General features: G+C 39.7%; 1 protein-coding gene across 2 annotated transcripts in view; it reads left to right on the top strand.

Moving 5' to 3' along the window:
• Positions 1-22,981, top strand: part of LOC309568047 (serine protease inhibitor swm-1-like) — a 26,142-nt gene extending 3,161 nt beyond the window's left edge. Inside the window, exons 1-3 of one of the 2 annotated variants that reach the window (XM_082273627.1) lie at positions 13,188-13,317; positions 16,602-16,631; positions 22,451-22,981. In XM_082273627.1, coding sequence (XP_082129753.1) covers positions 13,278-13,317; positions 16,602-16,631; positions 22,451-22,848 — 468 coding nt within the window. In that variant the 5' untranslated portion in view covers positions 13,188-13,277 and the 3' untranslated portion in view covers positions 22,849-22,981. Of the gene's footprint in view, positions 1-13,187; positions 13,318-16,601; positions 16,632-22,450 lie in introns of those variants that run through there. The other variant, XM_082273628.1, reaches the window with a different exon arrangement.
• The last annotated feature ends 1,061 nt before the right edge of the window (positions 22,982-24,042 follow it).

Below are 24,042 nucleotides of genomic sequence, written 5' to 3' on the forward strand. Positions count from 1 at the left end.
GACACATTCTAATCCCCGCCCCCCCATGTGTATTAGCATTCTCGCTCTGTGAGTGCCGGCAGGAAGATGGTAAAGATCTCCTTCTTACCATAATAAAAGTGTCTACGCACTTCTCTTTTACTGTGCCAGCAAGAAGATCAATGTGCCGGCCGGGTCACATACGCTAAATTGTCAAAAGTATTGGGACGCCTGCCTTTACATGCACATGGACTTTAATGGCATCTAGGGCCGTAGATAAGGGGGTACCACCAGACCTCCTGTACGGTGCCAAGGCAGCAAGGTGAATTTAATGGGGGCAGGGAGGGTGATCGGCATGGCGGGGGGGTGGTAATTACTAAAACTGATCCCTGTATGATTCTCTCTGCAGCAGCTAAAAGCTGGTTTCTTCTCCTCTCCCTCCTACTGGCTCTCAGCTTCTGCAGAGAGAGCCATACGGGGTATCGTTTCCAGTAATTGCCCCCACCCCCTGCCACACTGATCAAACTCCCTGTTCACCATAAGTTTTCACCCCCTGTGTGCTTCCCCTACCCCGGCAGTGCTGCCGGCTTCCCTCCTCTCTGTACCGCCGGAAGGTGCAAGCACACAATAGAATTCTTCATGATGGAGAGGGGGGGGGGGGAGTCCAGTAAATAGGTCATATTTACCAACCCCTTCCTTTCCTGAATGAACACAATGAGTGATTGGTACCGATCACTCACTGGGCTCATTCACAACTGAAGCATAGAAAACTGTATTTATTTGGGTGGGGGGGGGGGGGCCTGTCAGGTTGGCTATATGGGGCCCCCATGGTTTCTTAAAGCAGCCCTGATGGCATCCCACAAACATAGAAACATGTAAATAAATAATAATAATAAATATAATAATAATTATAATAATAATAATAATAATAATATTGATATTATAATAAAAATAATAATAAGAAATATATATTAAAATATATAAACATATAAACAGAAACATAGAGGTCCAGTGTATGGTGTCACCAGGCACAGTGGCAAGAGATCCTAATGATTGACTCTAGGGGGTCCACACACTACAGGCTGAGAATCTCCAGGTTCACCTTTACTCCCTTATTAAGAGATTCCAAAAACTTCCTTTATGATAACTGGACATCTAAAAAGCTTTGAAGAATGTTACATTTTGCATAAGCTGTTGGTGGTGGTCAGTGGTGCCATCTTGTGGCAGTTTTTAGGTAATGCGCCTGCAGTTGGTCAGACTCACCTACACTATATTACCAAAAAGTATTGGGACGCCTGCCTTTACACGCACATGGACTTTAATGGCATCCCAGTCTTAGTCTGTATTGTTTAATATTGAGTTGGTCTGCTTGTCTTGTGTGCTCTCTTGTGCATCTTCTTTATGAAAGGCTTACTTCTGGGATGACAGCCATGCAGACCAATTTGATGCAGTGTGTGGCGTATGGTCTGAGCACTGACAGGCTGACCCCCCCCCACACCTTCAACCTCTGCAGCAATGCTTGCAGCACTCATACGTCTATTTCCCAAAGACAACCTCTGGATATGACGCTGAGCACGTGCACTCAACTTCTTTAGTCGAACATGGCGAGGCCTATACTGAGTGGAACCTGTTCTGTTAAACTGCCGTATGGTCTTGGCCACCGTGCTGCAGCTCAGTTTCAGGGTCTTGGCAATCTTCTGATAGCCTAGGCCATCTTTATGTAGAGCAACAATTCTTTTTTTCAGATCCTCAGAGAGTTCTTTGCCATGAGGTGCCATGTTGAACTTCCATTGACCAGTATGAGAGAGTGAGAGCGATAACACCAAATTTAACACACCTGCTCCCCATTCACACCTGAGACCTTGTAACACTAACGAGTCACATGACACCGGGGAGGGAAAATGGCAAATTGGGCCCAGTTTGGACATTGTCACTTAGGGGTGTACTGACTTTTGTTGCCAGCGGTTTAGACATTAATGGCTGTGTGTGGAGTTATTTTGAGGGGACAGCAAATTTACACTGTTATACAAGCTGTACACTCACTACTTTACATTGTAGCAAAGTGTTATTTCTTCAGTGTTGTCACATGAAAAGATATAAGAAAATATTTACAAAAAAGTGAGGGGTGTACTCACTTTTGTGAGATACTGTGTATATATATATATATATATATATATATAGAAATATAAATATATATATATAATATATATTATATATATTATATATTATACAGGATATATATATATATATATATATATATATATATATATATACATATATATATATGTATATATATATATATATATATATATATATATATATATATATATATATCCCATATATATATATATCCTATATATATATATATATATATATATATATATATATATATATATATATATATATATATATCCCATATATATATATATATATATATATATATATATATATATATTTATATATATATATATATATATATATATATATATATATATATATATATATATATATATATATATATATCCTGTATAATATATAATATATATTATATATAATATAATATGTATATATATTATATATATATTTTATATGTATATATATATATATATATATATATATATATATATATATATATTTATTTATCCTGTATAATATATAATATCCTGTATATGTTACCATTAGTAATAATAATAGTGAATCAAAGTAACATTTTTCTATCTATTTATTTATATTTTATAAAACAGGTATAGGTATATGTCCAAAGCACAGCCACTTTAGAGAGGGCAAGGAATGTGAGGTACGATGCGACCGTCTGCTATCTCCCGTTATGCCTCCAGATTGTGTTGAAGAAAAGAAACACAAGGAGTGCCGGTGTAAAGATGGGTTACTCGCCCAGAGCGGCACCTATGGCTTAACCGTCGTCTGCGTTAGACCAGAAGACTGCCAAACCAACTGTAGTGCCAACTCGCACTACGAGCCCTTCGGATCCCCTTGCCAGGCCACCTGTGATAAACAAACTGTTACTCAACCCTGCGAGTTTCCAGGAGGCCCGAGTTGTGTCTGTAACACTGGATACATCATGGATCAGAACCAGCAGTACAAATGCGTGAAGCCCAATGAGTGTTCCGTGCACAAACCCTAGAGCATGCATGGATTATCGACACGTTCCAACTCTAAAGGAAGTCGTCACGGAGGCAGGAAGTGAAGAAACGTCTCTCTAGCAGGGACAAAACAGAAATATTTAAACAAAATGCAGCGCTGATAAATTTAAATAAAGTGCAATAGTGCTCATTCATATAAATATATGATAAGCAAAAAAAAGTGCAAACTCACGCAATTAAAGTGCTATAATGTACAACACATAAGTATATGTATACCCATGTACTGCATAGCAAAGAAAAGGTGCAAACTCACATAATTAAGGTGCTATATTGTACGTCACATAAGTATGTATGCACTTACAGTATGTACTACAATAGAAAATGTGCAATTAATCAATAAAGTGCAAAATTACACATAAACCACATAATCTGTGCAATATTGAACAACATAATACATGTAAATAAATGAAGTGCATAAATAATTTAAAGGCTGATGCTGTTGGAAACAATGTTCATCATAAACTCAATAAAATGTCTTTAACAAAAACCTTTCCGTTTCCATTGCCTACATTATTTGGAAACCCGTGATGTCATCACTGGCGGCTCAGTTCTGATGCAAGCAGTGGGCTGGTTCCTGGGAGGATTTATGAAAATATCAAAATGCCCAATTGGTGGATTTTAGGTGGAGTCAGGAAGAGTTGGCATCTAGTACCCCTAGAGGCAGTTAATTGGCCAGTTCCCATGCCAGGAGACCTACTGTAAATCATAAACATGAAAGGTTGGGCTGCCTCTTCCTTGTAACAGGGATACTCATCGCCATATTGCAACCTCTTGTGCCAGAGGCGCAACCAGAACCTTCAGGGCCCCGGTGCAGGAAACCATGAAGGGCCCCCCGGACCCCCGGCCGGGGCTCTTCCCTTCAAGCCTTGGGCTCTTTCCACTGATCCTGAGGCCCTTTACTCCCTTTATTACGGTCCCGCAGTGGGACCCTTTCACAAGTTCTACAGTTGGCCCCCTTCCTGCCATCTTGGGGCCTCCCAACGGTGGTGGAATGCCAGGGCCCGGTTGCAAGTGTGACCTTTGCGATCCTGGAAGTTCACCCACTGGTGTCAGTAGTTTTTATTTTTTTTTATTTTAATTTTATTATTTTTTTATCATTTTATTTTATTTTTTTACAATGTGACTGACTATGACTCTGTCCATTCAGAAAAGGAAGGAGCTGGTAAATTACATATTTGCCGACCCCTTCCTGGTTCTCTATTGTGACACATCCCTGCAGCAGCCAGCAGGAGAGGGGAGGGAGCACAGTGGGGGGCGGCAGCACAGTTGGGGGGGGACCAGGGGAGCAAACAGGGGCCCAGAGACAGCAGAACACAAGTGAACTGGATAGGAGGAGTGGCGGGGGCAGCATACAGAGGAACCAATCTCCTCCATTTTCCACCTGCAGCTACAGGAGGAAAAAGGAGGACAGTGACTTCTCTACATGCTGCCCCCGCCGCCCCTCCTATCCAGGTGTACAGGGGAGCCGCACAGGCCCCCTGGAGCATGAGGCCCGGTTGCAATTGCAACCCCTGCAACCCCTGTAGTTACACCCCTGTCTTGGGCCTGCAAAGCTATAAAAACTAGAATTTCCAAACCAGAAGTCGCATTGAAGTCATTGGAAATCCAAACCAGTTTCCAAGAAATGGAGTAGTAAGTGGAGCAAAATTGGGCAAAATGGTTTGGTAAATCCCCAGGTGTCCAGCCTGAGAATCCCTAATGGGAGTACAGATTGAGGATCTCCAATGAGCGGAGAAGGTATAAATTATTATACCGATGGCCTTGTCCCAGAATTGGTTTGGCCAACATTTTTTACATTTTTGCAAAGCAATGAAAATTGGAATTTCTAAACCAGAAATCACATTGAAGTCAATGGAAATTCAAACCAGGCTCCAAGACATGGAGCAAAATTTAGCAAAAAGGTTTGGGAAGTCCCTTGAAGTCAAGCCTAAGGATCCCAAATGACAAGTGGAGAAGGTATAAATTATTTACAATGATGACCTTGTCCCAGAAGTGGTTTGGGCAACATTTTTAAAATTTTGCAAACCTATAAAAATTTGAATTTCTAAACAAAAAGGTGCATTGAAGTCAAAGGAAATCCAAACCAGGTTCCAAGAAATGGAGCAGAAAATGGAGAAAAATTGGGCAAAATGCTTTGGGAAGTCCCTGGGAGGGCAGCTTGGGGATCCCAAATGGAAGTCAAGATTGAGGATTCCAAATAACAAGCTAAGACAGTATAAATAATTACAATGATGGCCTTGTCCCAGAAGTGGTTTGGCCAACATTTTAACATTGTTGCAAACCTATGAAAATTAGATTTTCCAAACCAGAAGTCGCATTGAAGTTAATGGGATCTCAAACCAGGTTTGAAGATATGGAGCAGTAAAAGAAACAAAATTGAGAAAAATGGTTTGGGAAGTCCCTGAGAGTTTAGCTTGAGGATCCCAAATGACAAGCAGAGAAGGTATAAATAATTATACTGATGACCTTGTCCCAGAAGTGGTTTTGCAAACAGTTTTAAAAATTTTGCAAACCAGGTTCCATAAAACAGAGCATTAAGGGAAGCAAAATTGTGCAGAATGGTTTGGGAAGTCCCTGGGAGTCCAGGCCAGTGAGATGATGGGGCCAAAAACAACCTTGTTAACTTCTAGTCAAGCTAAGGGTGCTCAGACAACAGTAGAATCAAATTAACTACTTCTGGACCGGAAGGATTTTCCCCCTTAAAGCGGAGTTCCACCCAAAAGTGGAACTTCCGCTTTAGGTGGTCCTAACCCCCTGACATGCCACATTTGGCATGTCATTTTTTGGGGGGGGGAGCGGGTACCTAGTTTTGACAGGTACCCGCTCCCACTTCCGCTCGGAGCGCCGCGGCGCCCTGAGCGGAAGTTCTCCTCTCCCCCTCCCTCCCTGCAATCTTCTGGGACATGTCAAAGGTCCCAGAAGATTGGCGGCCAATCACGGCGCGTAGCGCAACTCGCGCATGCGCAGTGCGTACCCGGCAGTGAAGCCGCAAACTGTCACAGCCGGGTACCCACAGCAGTGATGCCGGCGCCGAGGGAGAGGATCGAGGCTTCGGGCGGCCGCATCGCTGGACCGTTGGACAGGTGAGTGAAATGGCTGGAACTCCGCTTTAATGACCAGGCCATTTTTTGCGATTCGGCACTGCATTACTTTAACGGACAACTGCCTGGTAATGCGACACTGTACCCAAATAAAATTGATGTCCTTTTTTCCCCACAAATAGAGATTTCATTTGGTGGTATTTGATCAACTCTGCGATTTTTATTGTTTGTGCTATAGACAAACAAATGAGCGACAATTTTGAAAAAAAAAATAATACATTTTCACATTCTGCTATATAACATTCCCAAAAAAATGTAAAAATCAAATTTTTTAACATTTTAGGCCAATTTGTTTTCTGCTACATATTTTTGGTAAAAAAAAATTGCAATAAGCGTATTTTGATTGGTTTGCACAAAAGTTATCTTGTCTACTAACTAGGGGAGGGATTTATGTAATTTTATTGTCTTTTTTTTTTTTTACTAGTAATGGCGGCGATCTGCCATTTTTAGTGGGACTGCGACATTGCGGTGGACAGATCGGACCCCTAACTGACATTTTTGACGCTTTTGGGGGGACCAGTGACATTACTACAGTAATCAGTGCTACAAATATGCACTGTTACTGTAATAATGACACTGGCAGGGAAGGGGTTAACCCGGGGGTGATCAAAGTGTGAGCCTAGGGGGTGTTTTCTAACTGCATGGGGGAGGGGTTTGTGACATGAACACAGAGACCTGTGATTCTAAATAGGAGGATCACAGGCGCTCTGTGATCATTTCAGATAGAACAATGGTCTGCTTTGTTTACAACAGCAGACCGTTGTTCTCTCCCAGTGGGGAACGATCATGGTTTCCCGGCGGCAATTGCGGCCACTGGCCCTGTGGATTGGCATCACCGCTGCCTAGTGGGCACTTTTTACCCACTTTTAATGTACAGAGAGGAAGAGGTGGAGCCTAAAGAGGAAGGGGTGTGGTTTACAGATGACAGGGCGGGTCTGAAACAGGAAGGGGTGTGGCCTTGACAGGAAGGAAGTTAAATTAGGGGGTGCACAAATTTTAGTCCGGTCTAGGGCAGCACAAAACCTAAATACACCACTGGATGGACAGGGGCAAAGATTGCTAGAAGGATAGGAGCAGAGTGCGGGATATGAGCATGTGTGTACAGGAGCAGAGATTGGTAGAAGGGTAGGAGCAGAGTGCAGGATATGAGCATGGATGGACAGGCACAGAGATCAGTAGGAGAGCAGCAGTAAAGCAGGAGAGGTGAGAGCAGGAGGACAGAAGCAGAAATGAGTAGGATGACAGGAGCAGAGATGAATAGGAGAGTAGGAGGACAGGAGCAGAGATGAGTAAGAGAGTAGGAGGACAGGAGCAGAGATGAGTAAGAGAGTAGGAGGACAGGAGCAGAGATGAGTAAGAGAGTAGGAGGACAGGAGCAGAGATGAGTAAGAGAGTAGGAGGACAGGAGCAGAGGTAGGTAGTCGGGCAGTACCAGAATGGGAAAGGTGAGCTTGGGAGGATAGGGGCAGAAATAGGTGGGAAGGTAGGAGTAGAGTGGAAGCTATGAGTGGGGGAGGACAATGGTAGAGATGGTAGTAGAAGGGCAAGAGTAGAGGAGGAAAGGAGCAGAGATGGAAAGGATGGCAGGAGCAGAGTCAAATAAATTATAGGTAGAGATAGTTGGGAGGGCCGGAGTAGAGTGGAGTAAAATGGGGAGGATCATGTCCCCCATATAGATCCCCCCTTACAGTAGGCCAGGGTGAGGTGAGATCCTGTCCCCCATTTAGATCTCCCCCCTTACAGCAGGCCAGGCAAGGGCACGTTACCCATAAAATAGATCCCCTTTACATAGTCTTCTTCTCAGTCAGACAGTCACTAGTACAGTCAGTACTACAGTACTACTCTTACCTACCTTTTTTTCACCTGTCCTGACTCCTCAGGCAAGGTTTTCCTTCTGCAGCATCAGCACCACACACCGTCACCAGGCTCTCTGGCCTCTCCCCCGCCTTCTTTGCTGAATAATTGTTGTCTGACTGTTCTGACTCCTGTGACTCCTGTTGTCCTCCTCGCCGCGCCGGCTTCTTCTGCTGCTGGCCTGGTGGTTCTCTCCCACGCTATGCTGGGCGGGCACGCTGCACAGACTAGTCCCTCCTGCAGACAGTCCCTCTCCGCACCGCACGCCTGTCTCCCCCACTACTCCACAGTGGGCGGCGCCGGCTGGATCGGATTCGGGAGCCAAGCGGCAGAGCTGCCAAGCCGAGGCCAGCCAGCAGTGAGAGTGAGCCAGGGGCAGAGAGCAGACTCAGTCTGCGGCGGCGGCCATGGCGGAAGCATGAGGGTGATTAGGGTGTGCCTGGGCACACCCGGCACACCCCGTGCGCATGCCTATGCATATATTCATAAGAAATCCCCAGGTGTTAAGTAGGGAGAAGTAATGGTAGGGTGTGGTAGATTTTACCAGTAAAACCGCAAATAGCATATAGCTATCAGAGGGATAGTGCTGGGAGTTAACACACGTAAAATGTGTCACAATAGGTAGGGACAGGCAAGGTACCAATAAAAGTCAAAGAAGTACTGCCTGGGACCACAACACAGTAGACCCAGTATAGAGACTAGTAAAAAAGTTAAAGAGAAGATTTGCAGCTTGTCACCCAGAAAATAGCATGCAAAAATCAAACCAACACCACAGATTTAAGATGAAGCATAAACCACGCTCACCTACCATATAGGTATCAAACAGTGAGCTAATGCATCACCACAAGGCATGGGATGATAACAGCAGGGTAATGCAGTCCACATATATAGACCTAATGAAGGGGAAGATGTATGTAGCCCTATACGAGAGTGAGCAAATATAAGGAAATGGGAAATGCCGAGAGGCTCGCAGGCATAGCCAGACAGTGGCTGGCTAACATGTAACAGGCCTCTTAGGCAAATGGATGATACATGGAGGCTGAAAAAAAAAAATGAGGATATAGCCGCTTACCAAATGGACTCTTCGTAAATGCACTCCACCCTCCCCGGATAGGGAAGAAAGCCGCCATGTTAGGGCCTGTAACTGAGCCCTATTTTGGCACTTTTCCACTGCAAGTACCGGCTCGGCCCCACTCGGCCCTGCTTGGCCCTGCTTGGCTCTGTTGGTTTTCCACTGCATGGTACCACGTGGTACGGTGTTGGAACGGTTCGGTACGGTTCGGTATGGTTTGCTTTTCCACTAAAGTAAAGTGGGTGGGATAACAATGATTCTCTGACCAATCAGTGGCTAGTAGTGACAAACAGTCAAGGCTGTATGCAAAGGATTGGACCGTACCATACCGTTTGGTTCCATTCAGTGGAAAAGCGCCGCCGTACCGTACCGTACCGAACCGTTCCTACACCGTACCATGCAGTACCAGCAGTAGAAAAGCACAAAAGTGAACCAAACCGTTCAGTTCCATGCAGTGGAAAAGCCCCATTTGTATCGCAGAGGTCCCGGGCGGTGCGCGAGTGACGCTGACATCACCCGGCCCGGCCATCCCACTGCGCAGGCGCAAATGCCGCATTGCGTAGGCATGGGACCGCCCCCCTGCAGCAGTGCAACAGAAACAGAGCACAGAGAGCTATGGACGGAAGTGCCCACAGCTCCTGGCTCAAGCCGCAGACAGGGGGGCGGGACATGGCTACGGCTGCTCGGCCGCACGAGGCTCCAAAAACAGCATCCCTAGAGACCCAGGGAGAGAACAACAGCCACCAACGATGGGACAGACAAGAATAATAATTATATGAACAATTTGTAAGCAGCTACAGTACAATAAATTATTATTCTTGTATTCACCCTATTTGCCGCAGCGACACTGGGTTGCCTTGGTTGGAGATATACGGCCATCTACATGTTTGGACAGAACTATTCATATTATACTGAATCACTGTGTGCCTTTCTTTGTATTATTTTTTCTTTTTCTGTTTTCCTTTTTCTTGTCTCATCCCTTCCTTCCTCTCGTTTCCTGGGCGGTAGGATCATCAATCTTTGGTTATCTATTAAAAACATTTGATCTAATTTACCCTATTTTATTACTATATTGAGCATTGAATTACTAGCTCCAGAAGAAGCTTAATGCGAAACATGCCGAGGAACTTGGTTCAATGAAATACTGCTCCTATGTGTAAACACATCGCCCGATCTCCCTGGGAAGGCAGTACACCCTCCTGTCACCTTCGGTGGATCGTCTCGATGTGAAGTATCATTCATCTTATCATGCTATTTCAATGATCTGTACCTGTTTGTTATAATTTGGCAATGTAATTGCTACATCTGGATGTATGTGTATACTCACGTCTCCTTCTAAGGGGATGTATATGCTAATGTTGTTTTTTTTCCTTTCATGTTTTTAACAATGTGATTTAATAAAATGCATATGTTTTACATACTCAGTGCCTCCAAAGTCCATGTTCTTCCAAATTGTTTTTTTTGTTTAGTCTTGTAATAGGATGTGGCAATCATTACTATCAATCATTATGGTGGGTTTCAAAAGACTCTTAGACGTACATCTCAAGGATCAGAACATTCAGGGCTATGAGAGATGATTACGGCCACACACACCTACACAGGTTGAACTGGATGGACTATTGTCTTTATTCAACCTCACCTACTATGTAACTATGTATAGGCGCCCAGTTCTCTGCTATCTGGGAGCGCACCCAACTTACTATCTACAGTCTTGAACATAGATATAAGATATTCCAGCCGCCCCCCATACAAAGCTTAGTCGACAACTTAGCTTGTACTGGAATCTTCTCCTTTATTGAACAGTCACATTTTTTAGTTTTTATACAGCCTGGTCAGATCACCACACACAGGTCAAGGGTTGTCTGATTACATTATCATATGCAGATGAAATTGTATACAGAAATAGAATTAACCTGAACTAATTATCTAGCCATCTGGACAGAAACAATATGTGAGTTCATTAACAATTAATAAAGGGACAGACAGGCTTAACAGAATCCACATCACACCTCAATACACAGACAATAGGGATAGCCTGTCTCTGACATTGAAGTTCAATACACATTATTATAAGTGTAAACACAGAACCCATTAAGTATCTGTCTTTTAATCCCAGTGACAGCGAGTACCATCACAACTCCTAACTCCAAAGATCCCATTAACCTCCAAACCTCTCCGACCGCAACCTAATCTTCAAACCGAAATATACTGTTCATATGCAGATGAAATTGTATACAGAAATATAATTAACCTGAACTAATTATCTAGCCATCTGGACAGAAACAATATGTGAGTTCATTAACAATGGGACAGACAGGCTTAGCAGAATCCACATCACACCTCAATACACAGACAATAGGGAGAGCCTGTCTCTGACATTGAAGTTCAATACACATTATTATAAGTGTAAACACAGAACCCATTAAGTATCTGTCTTTTAATCCCAGTGACAGTGAGTACCGTCACAACTCCTAACTCCAAAGATCCCATTAACCTCTCGGACCTCAACCTAATCTTCAAACCGAAATATACTGTATGTCCCACCAAACCTTTTTTTGTTAGTTTTGGATAGAGTGGGAAAGGATTAGAACCCGTATGGGTTTGTTACCCCTTTCAGGGCTCTGTTATTGAAATTTGCTTTGACTGCCTCGCTAACAACATTCAATTTTAACTGGGGCATAGACTATGTTGATAGACCAAACTTAGGCCTCTTCTAACCGCTTTCGGACCGCCCGCCGCAGAAATACTGCGGTAGGCTGGCCCTCCTGCGTGAAACGCCGTAGGTATATGTCGGTCGCGCAGCTGCAGCTAGGGGGCTCCGATGCATGGGGCAGGCGGCTCCGATTGTCGCCAGCCACCCGTGATCGCTCCCCGCTGAGAGAGAGGAACGGTCAGCTGTTGTAAACACAGCCGACCGTTCTTCTCTCTGGAATGATCACAGAGCGCATGTGATCCTTCTATATAGGAACACAGGTCTCTGTGATCATTTCACAAGTCCTGCCCCCATACAGTTAGAAACACGCTCCTAGGTACACATTTAAGCCTTTGATCATCCCTGGTGTTAACCCCTTCCCTGCCAGTGTCATTAGTACAGTAACAGTGCATATTTTTTGCACTGATTACTCTAGTAATGTCACTGGTCCCCCCAAAAGTGTAAAAAATGTCAGTTAGGGGTCCGATCTGTCTGCCGCAATGTCGCAGTCCCGCTAAAAAAAAATCGCAGATCGCCGCCATTACTAGTAAAAAAAACAACAAAAATTAAATAAATCTTTCCCGTAGTTAGTAGACACAATAACTTTTGCGCAAACCAATCCAAATACGCTTATTGCATTTTATTTTACCAAAAATATGTAGCAGAAAACAAACTGGCCTAAAATGTTAAAAAATTCAGATTTTTACATTTTTTTGGGGAATGTTATATATCAGAATGTGAAAAATATTGTTTTTTTTTTTTCAGAATTATCGCTCTATTTTTGGTTATAGCACAAAAAATAAAAATCGCAGAGGTGATCAAATACCACCAAAAGAAAGCTCTATTTGTGGGGAAAAAAAAGGAGATCAATTTTATTTGGGTACAGCGTCACACGACCGCGCAATTGTCCGTTAAATTAACGCAGTGCCGAATTGCAAAAAAATAAAAATGTCCTGGTCATTTAAGGGGAAAATCCTTCTGGTCCAGAAGTGGTTTAAAATGTTTTTGTTAAAACATGTATTTCTCTCCATTTTTTGTAAACTTTTAATAGATATAATAAAAAACGTGCTCTGATTTATGTATCTAGAACACCTGAGGTTACTAATAATAGCGCAGTATTGAATGTGCAAGTACAAGGAAATGTATTACCTGGGTGTGCTTTACGGAGAAGGTAGTAATTACTATGACAACTGTCTCCTATAAATTGAATACAGCCGAGCCTATTCCAGTAACCGGGATACAGAAATCGCTCTACACCTGCTGTCCAACCAGGTAACATTTCTAATAATCAGCGATATTCCATTGCTATAGAATATTTCAGGTTAGCTGGGGCTGTGATGGGGTTTTGACTTCGCCTTGTGTTAACCATCTCTTTATCTTTTCTCTTTGTTTTATTTAAAGTGAGTTTTTGGTGACCAGATTGGACGTTTCCATTGAACATGGTGTCCTTCAGCCTTGCAGTTGTCCTTGTGGTGGCAGGTACGTTTTTTAAGTTCTTTTTTAAAATTCAGAAGTCTAACTTCAGATGGGAACCAGGACCCAAATCTCCTCGTTATTGAGTCAGGGGCAGTCTTAGCCCAGCATGCTCCATCCATAGCTAACATATCGCTTTTGTTGGGCCTACCCGTATATTAAATAGGATTATTTACTTCATTATTTAAATTAGTAATAACAAAAGATATTTATAAGTTTATAATAAAAATAAATGTAAATAATACTAATAATATTAATACCAATAATAAAAAAATAATAATGACTTGAAATTATAAATGAACACCTTTAAAATAATAGCAATATTATTATTATTATTGTTAATATTATTATTATTATTATTATTATTATTATTATTATTATTATTATTGTTGTTGTTATCATTATTATTATTATTATTATTATTATTATTATTATTATTTTTATTATTAATATCATTATTATTATTATTATTATTAATGTTATTGTTGTTGTTGTCGTTGTTGTTGTTATTGTTGTTATTATTATATTATTTCCCAAAATTCCCCAAAATATATAACCGCGCTGGTGTAATAAGGAGCTGCAGCTTCCAGTGTGATATCACCAAAATAGATAATAATATAAATAAGCTGCGCTAAGTGAAAAAAAAAAACATAATAACAGGTATTCTATGTGCAAAAATAAATAAATATGATGAATTGTATATATTGTATGTAATAAAATATAAAGCAAAATATAAGATAGTCTCTCGTATAGTCCAGATATTCCCAGAGTATCCGTGAAGAATATGAATCAATCACCAAATGTGCTGCACATTTCGTGTTGATTCATATTCTTCATCATAATTATTTATTTTTTGCACATAGAATACCTATTATTATGGGTTTTTCTTCACTTAGCGCAGCTTATCTATATTATTATATTATTTCCCACATTTACATTTTGCTGGTGAGGTTGTTATAAGAACATATGGAGTGCAGCCTTGAGGTAAAAGACTTATAAATTTATAATAAAAATAAATGTAAATAATACTAATGTTAATATCAATAATAAAAATAATAATAATGCCTTGAAATGATAAATAAACACCTTTCAAATAATTGCAATAATAATAATAATAATTATTATTATTATTAATGTCATTGTTGTTTTTATTATTATTATATTATTTCCCACATTTACATTTTGTTGGTGAGGTAGTTATAAGAACATATGGAAAGGTTATTATTATTATTATTATTCATAATAATAATGTTAATATTGTTGTTGCTGTTGTTGTTATTATTATATTATTTCATCATTTACATTTTGCTGGTGAGGTTGTTATAAGAACATATGGAAAGGTTTTTGAGAATACCTTGAGTGCAGCCTTGAGGTAGAAGACTTATAAACTTATAATAAAAATAAATGTACATAATACTAATAATATTAATATCAATAATAAAAATAATAATAATGACTTGGAATTATAAATAAACACATTTAAAATAATAGCAATAATAATAATTATTAATATTATTAATGTTGTTGTTGTTGTTGTTATTATTATTATATTATTTCCCACATTTACATTTTGATGGTGAGGTAGTTATAAGAACATATGGAAAGGTTATTATTATTATCATTATAAATATTATTATTATTATTAATGTTATTATTGTTGTTGCTGTTGTTGTTGTTATTATTATTATATTATTTCCACATTTACATTTTGCTGGTGAGGTTGTTATAAGAACATATGGAAATGTTTTTGAAAATACCTTGAGTGCAGCCTTGAGGTAGAAGACTTATAAATGTATAAAAAATTAAGTGTACATAATATTAATAATATTAATATCAATAATAAAAATAATAATAATGACTTGAAATTATAAATAAAGACCTTTAAAATAATAGCAATAATAATAATAATAATAATAATAATAATAATAATAATAATAATAATAATAATAATAATAATAATTATTATTATTATTATTATTATTATTATTATTATTATTATTATTATTATTATTAATGTTGTTGTTGTTATTATTATTATATTATTTCCTACATTTACATTTTGATGGTGAGATATAAGAACATATGGAAAGGTTTTTGAGAATAACTTGAGTGCAGCCTTGAGGTAGATGTGCCTAAAATAATCAATAGGCCATACAGTTCTATTAACGAATATTCTTGGATTCCTAAATAAGGGGAGACAAATGGCCCACAATGCAGATCAAGTTTTTTGTTTGCTTGATAGAAAATCATGGAATAAATTGGCCCTCTGGCTGACTAGAGTAATGAGATAGAGGGTAGCAATGGGGCACAAAGACATTTTTTTTTTTTATATGATAAATTTGAATTAGTCTAAGGTAAGCTAAGGGAAAGGAACGCCATTCTATTGGCATTTAGGGTAATACTCACAAGATGGTTAAAATTATGTCAATTAAAGTCGGAATAGTAATAATGTTACTGAAATAAAAAATAAAAAAATAAGGTTTTAGGGAAAAATAACAAATTCACCAGATTTTATAAGAGTTATTTTTTTATTTAAAGGACTACCTTTTCTAATATTGTAAAAATATTTTTTCTATAGTTTTATATGAAAATATTTTTATTTTTTATTCTCAAAAAATAAATAAATAAATACTGCCGTAAATAAAAAAAAAATGATTTGAAGATGGCCACTTTCACATGTTTAGCTAAAGAAAGTTAGACTGTTTATTCACATCCTGGGCACATCCTAATCCCCCCCATGTGTATTAGCATTCTCGCTCTGTGTGTGACTACCTTTATTAATATTGTAAAAATCTTTTTTTCTATAGTTTTATATGAAAATACTTTTATGTTTGTATTTTTTTTTTAAATCAAAAAATTAAATAAATACTGCCGTAAATTTTAAAGAAAAAAATTTTATTTGAAGATGGCCACTTTCACATGTATAGCTAAAGAAAGTTAGACTGTTTATTCATATCCTGGGCACATCCTAATCCCTCCCCCCCATGTGTATTAGCATTCTCGCTCTGTGTGTGACTACATTTATTAATATTGTAAAAAAAAAAAATTTCTATAGTTTTATATGAAAATATTTTTTATGTTTGTATTTTTTTTTAAATCTCAAAAAAAAAAAAAAAATTAAATAAATACTGCTGTAAATTTTGAAAGAATTTGTTTTTTATTTGAAGATGGCCACTTTCACATGTATATAGCTAAAGAAAGTTAGACTGTTTATTCACTTTAATCTGCAATAGAAAATGCTACAGCGGCTTCAGCTAATATTGTTTTTTTTTTTTTTGTTTCTCTTCCAGCCCTCCAAATTCAGACTGATATCACTACAGGTGAGTGACATGTTTCCATTGGCTCAATTCACAACACTAATGTATTTTAATAAAAAAGTTATACGACTTACAGTATATTGCAATGTAATGAAATTTTAAAAATAACAGTCCAATGGCTAGAAATTAAGAGCTAGAGGATGTCCAGCATCATTTAGCCCTTTCCCTTCCCAGCCTGACTGTTCTTGGCCCGCCCCTTTTTATTTGTTGGATTTGCTTCTTTTAATCATGGAGGTAGCATCACATATTGGCATTACCGAGGGCAGTCTGTATGCAAATGTAGTGTGCCTAGGAATGCCCACTCCTCCAGACTGACACCTTTACCCATTGAGGCATATTGATATTCACATACTTCCTCCCAAGCGTCAGCCCACACTGCTTGCATTCGGTGGCAGAGGACTCCCAAGAGAACTGAGGCAGGGTGCTGCAATGGTTTTCACTCTGCCAGCCTCTCCCACCAAGCCATGATCTGCTGCATTGCGTAGAGTATCACAGAGACCCGAACATCAGTAATGTTCGCCAAACCTACCTCAAAGCAAACCCACGTATGTTCAGCTCATCACTACTAATCATATCTATTCCTAGGATCCCCAGCTCCATAAATTTGTCATAATTTGGTATTTTCTGAAACCACTCTATTTTATTTATTTATTTTATTTATTTTATTTATTTTATTTATTTTATTTATTTTATTTATTTTATTCTTTTTTATTTATTTATTTAATTATATTTATGTATTTATTTATTTATTTATTTATTTTATTTATTTATGTATTTATTGTATTCTATTTTATTTATTTATTTATTTATTTATTTTATTCTATTATATTTATTTATTTATTATTTTTTTAAATAAATTAACATAAATGAACATTTAATTGTGTCCAATTCACACAGAAAAATGTACCAACAATTATGCTGGACAAGTAGTGTTATGACATCATTACAGCTTGGTCAAGGGCCCTCCCCCCTAGCCTAATGATTGGACAGTGGTGCTGAATCTGCACATTTATGAAGTTATATCTCTTCCATAGGAGTGGACACATCCTAACCCCCCCCCCCCCCCTCCCCATGTGTATTAGCATTCTCGCTCTGTGTGTGGCGGCAGAAAGATGGGAAAGATCTCCTTCTTACCATAATAAAGTGTCTACGCACTTCTCTTTCACTGTGCCAGAAGGAAGATCAATGTGGCGGGGGTCACATACACTATATTGTCAAAAGTATGGGGACGCCTGCCTTTACACACACATGGACTTTAGGGGGCCACACACTACGGGCTGAGAATCTCCAGGTTCACCTTTACTCCATTATTAGGAGATTCCAAAAAATTCCTTTATGATTATAAACAGATTTGAAGAATGTTACATTGTGTGCAATCTGTTGGTGGTGGTCAGTGGTGCCATCTTGTGGCAGTTTTTAGGTAAAGCGCCTGCAGTTGGACAGACTCACCTACACTATATTACCAAAGAGTATTGGGACGCCTGCCTTTACACGCACATGGACTTTAATGGCATCCAGGGCCTCCTGTACGGTGCCCAGGTCAGATGGGGGGGCCCAGGCACAGAGGAGAATTTAATGTGGGCAGGGAGGGTGATCGGCGCAGTGGGCGGGGGGGGGGGTATTTACTGAAACTGATCTCTGTATGATTCTCTCTGCAGCAACTAAAAGCTGGTTTCTTCAGCTTCTGCAGAGAGAGCCATACAGGGGATTGGTTCCAGTAATCCCCCCCCACCTGTGCACCATAAGTTTTCACCTACCAGGCCCCCCCTGTGTGCTTCCCCTAACCCAGCAGTGCTTCCGGTTTCCCTCCTCTCCTTACCGCCGGAAGATGCAAGCACAAAATAGGATTCTTCAGGATGGAGAGTGGGGGGGGGGGGTCCAGTAAATAGGTCATATTTACCAACCCCTTCCTTTCCTGAATGAACACAATGAGTGATCGGTACCAATCACTCACTGGGCTCATTCATAACTGAAGCATAGCAAACTGTATTTATTTAGATGGGGGCCCTGTCAGGTTGGCTATATGGGGCCCCCGTGGTTTCTAACAGCAGCCCTGAGGGAATCCCACAAACATATAAACATAGAAACATGTAAATAAATAATAATAATAAATATAATAATAATTATAATAATAATAATATTATTAATATTATAATAATAATAATAAATATATATTAAAATATATAAACATATAAACAGAAACTTAGGTCCATCGTATGGTGTCACCAGGCACAGTGGCAAGAGATCTTAATGATTGACTCTAGGGGGGCCACACACTACAGGCTGAGAATCTCCAGGTTCACCTTTACTCCCTTATTAGGAGATTCCAAAAACTTTCTTTATGATAACTGGACATCTAAGAAGAAGAATGTTACATTGTGCCTAAGCTGTTGGTGGTGGTCAGTGGTGCCATCTTGTGGCAGTTTTTAGGTAAAGCGCCTGCAGTTGGTCAGACTCACCTACACTATATTGTTAAACTTTCAGTGCGAAATAGAAATACATTTTTATTATTACAGGTCAAGAATTGTGAACTTTGAGGCCTCCATTGACCTTGCTACATATTGAGTCAAAACTCTTTCAGTTTGAAACACACATTGCGTCCATTGTTTGACATGGTTTTGTTTGCCTGAACTTTGAGATGAGAAGCTGTGTCATCTGCCCCGAAAGGAAAATGTGTTTGACAAACTTTTAAATACAATACTCAGAAAGACAGATAAATAAATCGCTTATCACAGGTGGATCGGCCTTTGGGGGAAAAGGTTTACATAAGACATCCTTCCCCTGGTCTTGAAACACGAAAAACCAGAGAGGTCGTAAAACTTTATGTTCAGGCCATGACTCACACAATGGGCGAAACTCAATTTCAGGATAACACCTGTGTTCAACCATCTACCATGCAAGTAAACTATTGTTTCCACCCTGAGAAGACAAACAAAACTGTCTGGACAAAGACTAGAATCTGTCATTTATTTACCTAAACACAAACAGGGGGATAAAGTTGTTGAAATCTACACGGAGTCATATAAACATTGTCACTTAGATTGATGAGAACTGCAAATCTCAAAATGAATTTCAGAAAATCATAAATTGATATCTCTGCCCCATCATATACAAAAGGTGTTATGGAACTATGATGTTATGACAACCTCCTACTGAGAAGTACATTATATTCTATCATATAGTAGTGTCAAATGGTCAGAAATTTCACCCATATTTTATCATCCAGTCCAAATCATAAATGTACTGTTGTTAACATAGTAATCCCTTAAATGGATAATACTCTAATTGGAAACAAACCATGTATAGAAAAAGTTACATATACAAGCTGTTGTGTATCAATATATATAACTGTATATGTATCTATACAATTCTTACTGCTAGTAATTGAAGTCTTGGGTTAAAAAGTAAAGTCCAATATATATATTACATAAGATATATTAAATATTAGAATAGTGTTACCAAGATTAATCTTTATTCAGATACCTGGTGGATTAAATGGACGTCATAGATGAGAGCATGATTACATTTTATGTTTTTTTTTATAATAGTCTTAAATGGAGAAATTTTTATTTAATTTTAATATACTGGTTAACCAAGAGGTGTCACCCTATGACATCACCAGTTAATGAATAAGATGTTCCAACCAATAGGAATAATGTTCCTCCCACTGGGTTTGGCTTATGATAATTTTTTCTGCCCTTTTGTTCAACACAAAATAAAAAGAAACCAGAGATGTAATAGGACAACACAACACAACGGACACAACACACAAGACACAAGACACATCACACTTACAACATACACATTACAACAACCATGTATAGACTCACCTACACAGACGCCATCTTGGTCCACCATGTATCTGAACCTTTGAGGGACGCCAAAAGAAGCTCCTCCCTAATTGGCCACCATCTTGGAAAAGCAGCCATCTTAAGGAACCTGGTAACTACTATTCTAAGCTAAGCGGCCATTTTAAATATGGTAATTATGCCTTGCTGTTATTTGATTATTATTCAATATTGTTTATGTACTTCCTTAAATGTTTTACATTTCGTATTTAAAGGGTAACGAAAGTACAATCCCAGCCGTATAAACCATATGTAGATTTTTCTCTAAAGAGATGATTTTTGTTTTTATAACATTTTTAATATCAGATTAAGCGCATTATTTGCGATTTTACGTCTTCCGTTTTGCATGGCTTATTCTCACTTCATCTGCAGTGGAATGACTTTCGGCCATGTGATTCGCAGACTATTGTGGTCTGATTATATAGAATATTAATTTATGGTTCATACTACACCTGGGAAATAGATAATCTTGCTTTATTTTACTTTCATCGTTTAGCTAAATATCACATTGCATTTATCGTTTTAAGTTGGTATTTTATGTAAGGTTATCTCTTTGTGTCACTCAAGTATGATCATTTATGGTGAAAATATGTCTTGCGAATAAATATTCTTATATATATATATATTCCCTACTGTAGACTGTTTCACTAAGATTGGTATATGCTTTTAAAAAGAAATTAACTGATATAAAAAAAAGAACTTGGGAAAATTGCGTGGTATACTATGAGTGTCTGAACAAAATTAATTGGGTTTTTTTTTCTTAGATATTAAATTATTTGCCGTAATCGGCTGGAGGCACTGCGTCATAATTCTATTGATAGTTCAGACATCGCCTTTTAGTAATAAATTAAAAATAGTCAAATTTTATACCAAAACGCACAACAATATTACCAAAAAGTATTGGGACGCCTGCCTTTACACGCACATGGACCTTAATGGCATCCCAGTCTTAGCCCTTAGGGTTCAATATTGAGATGGTCTGCTTGTCTTCAGCAAACTGTTTGCAGGCTTTCTTGTACATCATCTTTAGAAGAGGCTTCCTTCTGGGACGACAGCCATGCAGACCAATTTGATGCAGTGTGCGGCATATGGTCTGAGCACTGACAGGCTGACCCCCCACCCCTTCAACCTCTGCAGCAATGCTGGCAGCACTCATACGTCTATTTCCCAAAGACAACCTCTGGATATAACGCTGAGCACGTGCACTCAACTTGTTTGGTCGACCATGGTGAGGCCTGTTCTGAGTGGAACCTGTCCTGTTAAACTGCTGTATGGTCTTGGCCACCGTGCTGCAACTCAGTTTCAGGGTCTTGGCAATCTTCTTATAGCCTAGGCTATCTTTATGTAGAGCAACAATTCTTTTTTTCAGATCCTCAGAGAGTTCTTTGCCATGAGGTGCCATGTTGACCTTCCAGTGACCAGTATTAGAGAGTGAGAGCGATAACCCCAAATTTAACACACTTGCTCCCCATTCACACCTGAGACCTTGTAACACTAACGAGTCACATGACACCGGGGAGGGAAAATGGTTAATTGGGCCCAGTTTGGACATTGTCACTTAGGGGTGTACTCACTTCTGTTGCCAGCGGTTTAGACATTAATGGCTGTGTGTTGAGTTATTTTGAGGGGACAGCAAATTTACACTGTTATACAAGCTGTACACTCACTACGTTACATTGTAGCAAAGTGTCATTTCTCCAGTGTTGTCACATGAAAAGATAGAATAAAATATTTACAAAAATGTGAGGGGTGTACACACTTTTGTGAGATAGTGTGTGTGTATATACAGTATATATATATATATATATATACATGTGTGTGTGTGTGTGTGTGTGTGTGTGTGTGTGTGTGTGTGTGTATGTATATACCCTGTATAATATATAATATCCTGCATATGTTATCATTAGTAATAATAATAATAGTGAATCAAAGTAACATTTTTCTTTCTATCTATTTATTTTTTTTATAAAACAGGTATAGGTGTATGTCCAAAGCACAGCCACTTTAGAGAGGGCAAGGAATGTGAGGTACGATGCGACCGTTTGCTAGCTCCCGTTATGCCTCCAGATTGTGTTGAAGCTAAGAAACACAAGGAGTGCCGGTGTAAAAAGGGGTATCTCGCCCAGAGCGGCACCTATGGCTTAACCATCGCCTGCGTGAAACCACAAGATTGCAAGACCAACTGTACTGCCAACTCGCACTACCAGCCCTTCGGATTACCTTGCCAGGCCACCTGTGAAAAACCAACTGTTACTGGATCCTGTAGCACACCAGGAGGCCCGAGGTGTGTCTGTGACAATGGATACATCATGGATCAGAACCAGCAGTACAAATGCGTGAAGCCCAATGAGTGTTTAGTGCACAAACCCTAGACCATGCCTGGATTATCGACACTTTCAACTCTAAAGGAAGTCGTCACAGAGGCAGGAAGTGAAGAAAAGTCTCTCTAGCAGGGACAAAACAGAAATATTAACACACCTTTTTAGTAGAGTGATGGAAGGTGTAATCTGCTTATGTTGAGCCTTCTCTGGTTCTTTCCTGCACCCCCAAACCCCCCCCCCCCAACATCATCAACTTAATAAAATGTTGTAACCAAAACCTTTCCGTTTCCGTTGCCTACATTATTTTGAACCTCGTGATGTCATCACTGGAGGCTCAGTTCTGATGCAAGCAGTGGGCTGGTTCCTGGGAGGATTTATGCAAACATCAAAATGCCCCGATTGGTAGATTTTAGTCAGGAAGAATTGGGCATCTAGTACCCCTAGAGGCAGTTAATAGGCCAGTTCTCGTGCCAGGAGACCTACTGTAAATCATAAACATGAAAGGTTGGATTGCCTCTTCTTTGTAACAGGGATACTCATCGCCATATTGCAACCTCTTTGTCAAGAATCAGGCTGGAGGCTGAGTTGACGAGAGGGCTCCCTTTGCGGCTGAGTGCAGAGCACCTCTGAAGATGGTAACAGAGGGTGCTTTGTCCAAAGGTGCACGGGTTGCCTGCAGGTGTACCTGATTCAGGAATCGGATCTGTAGTGGATGAGGTGGTCACCGCCGCTGGATCACTGTAAGAGCAGGCAGGTCAGTACAATCAAGGTCAGTAGCCAGGCCGAGGGTCAAACACGGGAGGTCAATCAGGAACAGAGGTAGGTTGAGTAGTCGGGATCAAGCCAGGGTCAAACATGAGAAGTCAATCACAAGCAGGCAGGAGAAAGTCCGTAAAGCAAGCCAAGTTCAGAGCCAGGAGATAAGCCAGAGCAGGTCAAGGATAGCCGGGTTGGTACCGGGTAATCAAGCTGAAGTTCAAGGCACAAGGAACACAGGTACTAGCTGAAGATAATCCAGCAATGAATGGCAGCCAGTGCTGAGTTTATATACTGTAGGCATCGAATGCTGGTAATTAGCACTAATTAGCACGCACCGCGGCGAATGCCAATGAGCTGTTGCGTGCGCCAATGCGCCATCGCATATCTATTGCTAATGCACATGCGCGCGTTAGCGCGGCCATCTTGGGCATTTGAGTTCTTCTCAAAGTTCTTCCCTGAAATTCTTGGGTCTGCAAAGATTGAGAA

This window comes from Pelophylax lessonae, assembly GCF_965119305.1.
Source record: "Pelophylax lessonae genome assembly, chromosome: 12".
Taxonomy (NCBI): domain Eukaryota; kingdom Metazoa; phylum Chordata; class Amphibia; order Anura; family Ranidae; genus Pelophylax; species Pelophylax lessonae.